The sequence below is a fragment of the Pygoscelis adeliae genome, unplaced genomic scaffold, assembly GCF_000699105.1.
Source record: "Pygoscelis adeliae isolate BGI_AS28 unplaced genomic scaffold, ASM69910v1 Scaffold21, whole genome shotgun sequence".
NCBI lineage: Eukaryota > Metazoa > Chordata > Aves > Sphenisciformes > Spheniscidae > Pygoscelis > Pygoscelis adeliae.
In genome coordinates this window covers 4949087-4952723 of record NW_008824243.1, presented here as the reverse complement: position 1 = coordinate 4952723, position 3637 = coordinate 4949087, and the positions used below count along the sequence as shown (strand labels likewise).

The 3637-nt window shown below is 41.6% G+C and overlaps 1 protein-coding gene across 1 annotated transcript in view; it reads left to right on the top strand.

Annotated features, from left to right (window-relative positions):
* RASL11B (RAS-like, family 11, member B) overlaps window positions 1–3300 on the top strand; it is a 16979-nt gene extending 13679 nt beyond the window's left edge. Inside the window, exons 2-3 of the mRNA XM_009335214.1 lie at window positions 749–825; window positions 1671–3300. Of these exons, the coding sequence (XP_009333489.1) occupies window positions 749–825; window positions 1671–2138 (545 nt within the window). The 3' untranslated portion in view covers window positions 2139–3300. The remainder of the gene's footprint in view (window positions 1–748; window positions 826–1670) is intronic.
* The last annotated feature ends 337 nt before the right edge of the window (window positions 3301–3637 follow it).

The following is a 3637-nucleotide window of genomic DNA, read 5'->3' as shown; positions in this document are numbered from 1 at the left end:
CAGGTTGCCCAGAGAAGTTGTGGATGCCCCATCCCTGGAAGTGTTCAAGGCCAGGTTGGACGGGGCTTTGAGCAACCTGGTCTAGGGGAAGGTGTCCCTGACCACGGCAGGGGGGTCGGAACTAGATGATCTTTAAGGTCCCTTCCAACCCAAACCATTCTGTGATTCTATGATTATCCTTTGCAAACTGAATGCCAGCAGCTAAATGATCTAGCCGGTGCCAGCTAGAAAGCAAAGAGGTGATGTTATGTACTTGCTTAAGTGTAGTACAGTGGCAAGTCTAACGTGAATGTAAAATATACAGCATTCTGTTGAGGAAGTGACTTGAAAAAGCCAAACAGATGAAAAATCCCCAACAAATAGGTCAGCTAGCAGAGAGCTTTTTAGAAAAATGGTTTGTTAAAGTGCAGAAATACTGAATGACAAGCAAACTGCCTTTCTATAATAGCTGGTTATTTTGCACACTTTATCATCGAAGTTAAGACAGTCTTTAAGAAGTGATTAAGTTCCAAGTGGTACAATATTAAATGCCAAGCTTCAAAACAAGTCAATGCAAGATTAAATCCCAGGCTTCTAGTTCAGTCATAAATTTATGGGTTGTTACACACCAAAAAAAACCTTACAGCACTGGTTCCTCACTTCATAAATAGCGATACAACTTTTTTTGCACAACTAACGGGCAGCAGAAGCAGCATTTGTCTGTGTAGAGTGGTGGCTGTACTTGTGAACCTGTTGGTGTTCTTGTCAGGTAATCTCTACAGCAGGCACATCCAGATAGATGGAGAGATGTTGGCTATTCAAGTGCAAGATACTCCAGGAGTTCAGGTGAGCTAGATGCAGCCGTGCAGTTCACCAACGCAGCTCAACACGTGTGTGTGTGTGTGTCCCTCTGTGTGCAGCACCTTGTTATGGTCCATTTCAGAGTTCGGTGTTCTGTGTGGGAGAGGTGGTAACTTCTGTTACCACCAGTGAAGCCAGATGTGTTGCGTGCCTGTAGTATGCTGGTAGTAAAAGAAAACAACTCACTGTTTTGATGAATCATTTGTACATTGGAGGCCCATTACTTTTGAGTGGCTGAATTACTTAAGTGTCTTGTTCCTGTATATTGGGAACATTAGACACGAAACCAGAAACAATTCTGTGCAAATAAGGTACACGTGGAAGAAAATGCCATGACCACTGCCCAACAAGCCTCATAAATGTGTATGATGGAAAGCGAAGGCTGCTATATTGTGGCTGTGCTCATTAGTGGGTCACAAGTTAAGCTTTGAATGTGTAGACCTGAGTAATGCTGGATTGTTGCCTTTTGGGACTGGGCAACACTCCAGGTCTAAGTGCTTCCAGCTCATATCTTTGCTTCCCCAGACTTGCTGTCTAGCCAGTTAATTTCCCATTCTGTGGAACTACAAAGTCTTTCTCTGCATGCAGAACTACTCAGGTCAATTTTCCATTTGAGTATAGCAAACTCCAGTGTTAAATTCCAGCTTTTTGCAGCTGAATCAACATGCATTTATTCGCCACGCTCCGATTAAGTTTGTACTTACAATGTGAAATGCAAATATATATGTCTGAAGCTGTAAAATGCTATTTGGCTTTACAGACTCTTAAAGACAGGTTCCTTCAATCTTTTAAGACTTCAGCTATCTAATTTGAGACCATTCGTTTTTCAGATCCACGAACACAATCTGGATTGTAATGAGCAGCTGAACAGATGCATTCGCTGGGCAGATGCCCTGGTGATTGTCTTCTCCATCACAGACTATAAGAGCTATGAACTACTCAGTCACCTTTACCATCACGTTCGACAGTTGCATCCGGGAAATGCAGTCCCTGTTGTCATCGTAGCAAACAAAGCTGATCTCTTGCATATCAAAGAGGTGGAGCCTCAGCATGGACTTCAGCTGGCCAACATGCTGGGCTGTACTTTCTATGAAGTATCTGTCAGTGAAAACTATAACGATATCTTCAATGCCTTCCATCTCCTCTGTAAAGAAGTCAGTAAACAGCAAACAACCAGCACCCCTGAGAGAAGAAGAACCTCTCTTATTCCACGGCCAAAATCGCCCAACATGCAGGATCTGAAGAGAAGGTTTAAGCAAGCTTTGTCTGCCAAAGTGAGGACTGTCACTTCTGTTTGACAGCAGAGCTGTTGGTATCCCCAACGTTTACCCCGAGATTGAAACCTGGGGTGTTTAACACTGGCATGTCTAGAGTCCAAGGCATTGTGAAAGAAGGATGGTTCAGGTAGCCTTTCTGTAGAAAGGCTTTCTGTAGGCTGTAGAAATAAGCAGTTGCTTAAAAAAGGAACGGTGGCAGATTGGAAAAGGAAAAAAAAACCCAAACTCTTGAAATGGTTCTAGGATGTGACTTGTAGAACAAGTATTTTCATTTGGAAAAGGAACTTTCCAGTAAATGAAACAAGCCTTCAGTTTGCCTTTTCTCCAGTGGGACAGATTTGACTTAATGCTTGTGCAGAAACAACCTTTTAGATGTAACTCTTAACTTCTTGTACCTGAGCAGGGAAACACCCTCAACTGCAGTCTGCTGTTCAGAAGTAACCACCCGAGTCTTGTTTTCACTTGGATGAAGGGCAGCATGATGTATCTGTTTAATTTCGTTGCATAGTAGAACTGTTTATTTCCCATGTATTTCAAAACAAATGAGCAAACATGAAATTGTTCTGTAAAAGTAAGTGTAAAATAAGTGGACACAACTGGGTATCAAGACTGTAAACAGTGGTCCTTTATTTTTTTACTAGCTATGTTATTGCTGACAACTTGACCAGACTCCTTGTATGCGAAACTATTGTCCACAGGGTGTAAACATATCTAATTACAAATAACTTGTGGGTTTTTTTTACTGTCTGAAAAAAAAATACTGTCCAGACTAAATGATCAAACATGGAGCTTTTGAGGAATGAGCGTGGTGTCGGAGTGATCGTCTGTTAACAGCTGCCAGCGTAAGACACTCTTCTCTGTGTGCAACAGGCACAGAAGGAACGTGTCTGTGATTCAGCTCAGTGTGAAGCACAGCTGGCTCCCAGGGATGAAGCTGGTGGTTTGTTCTGAGCTGAGCCAGTCCCTGTTCATCCTTAAAACACATGTGGCAGATACATATATATAATTTTTTTTTTTTTACATTGAGCCAATGGAGTTCACAGGCTAAAGGCCTTATACACACGCACTTTAAAAAGCCAGTTGTGCTTTTGTTTAAACTGTAACTTATTTATTTTGTGTACAGCTACTCCTCATAGGGAGTGGACTTTTCATTCTTATTGCCTGGTTCAACATTAAATTTTTGAATTGTGTGTTTTCTTGTGTGTTCTTCGGGGGTAAGAAACAATGGGCAATAACCAGTGAAATGTTGAGACAAAGTAATAGTTTTCTCAAGGTAGTTAACATACATTGCAGAAGCAGCCAGAAGGCCTTTCCTGCCTATACTGTTGCTTTATTAGCATAAACCACAGGGGGGGAGCTCTCACAACTGCTTTACAACTTCCTTTTAAGACATTCTTTTAGGAGAGAAACTGAATAAGGCAGAGACCTTTCAAATTAAAATGGAATTCTTTACCTCCCCTTGTCAAAAAACCTCCGGTAAGAAAAGAACAATGTAAGGTAGGTAAAAATCTGGAAGAATG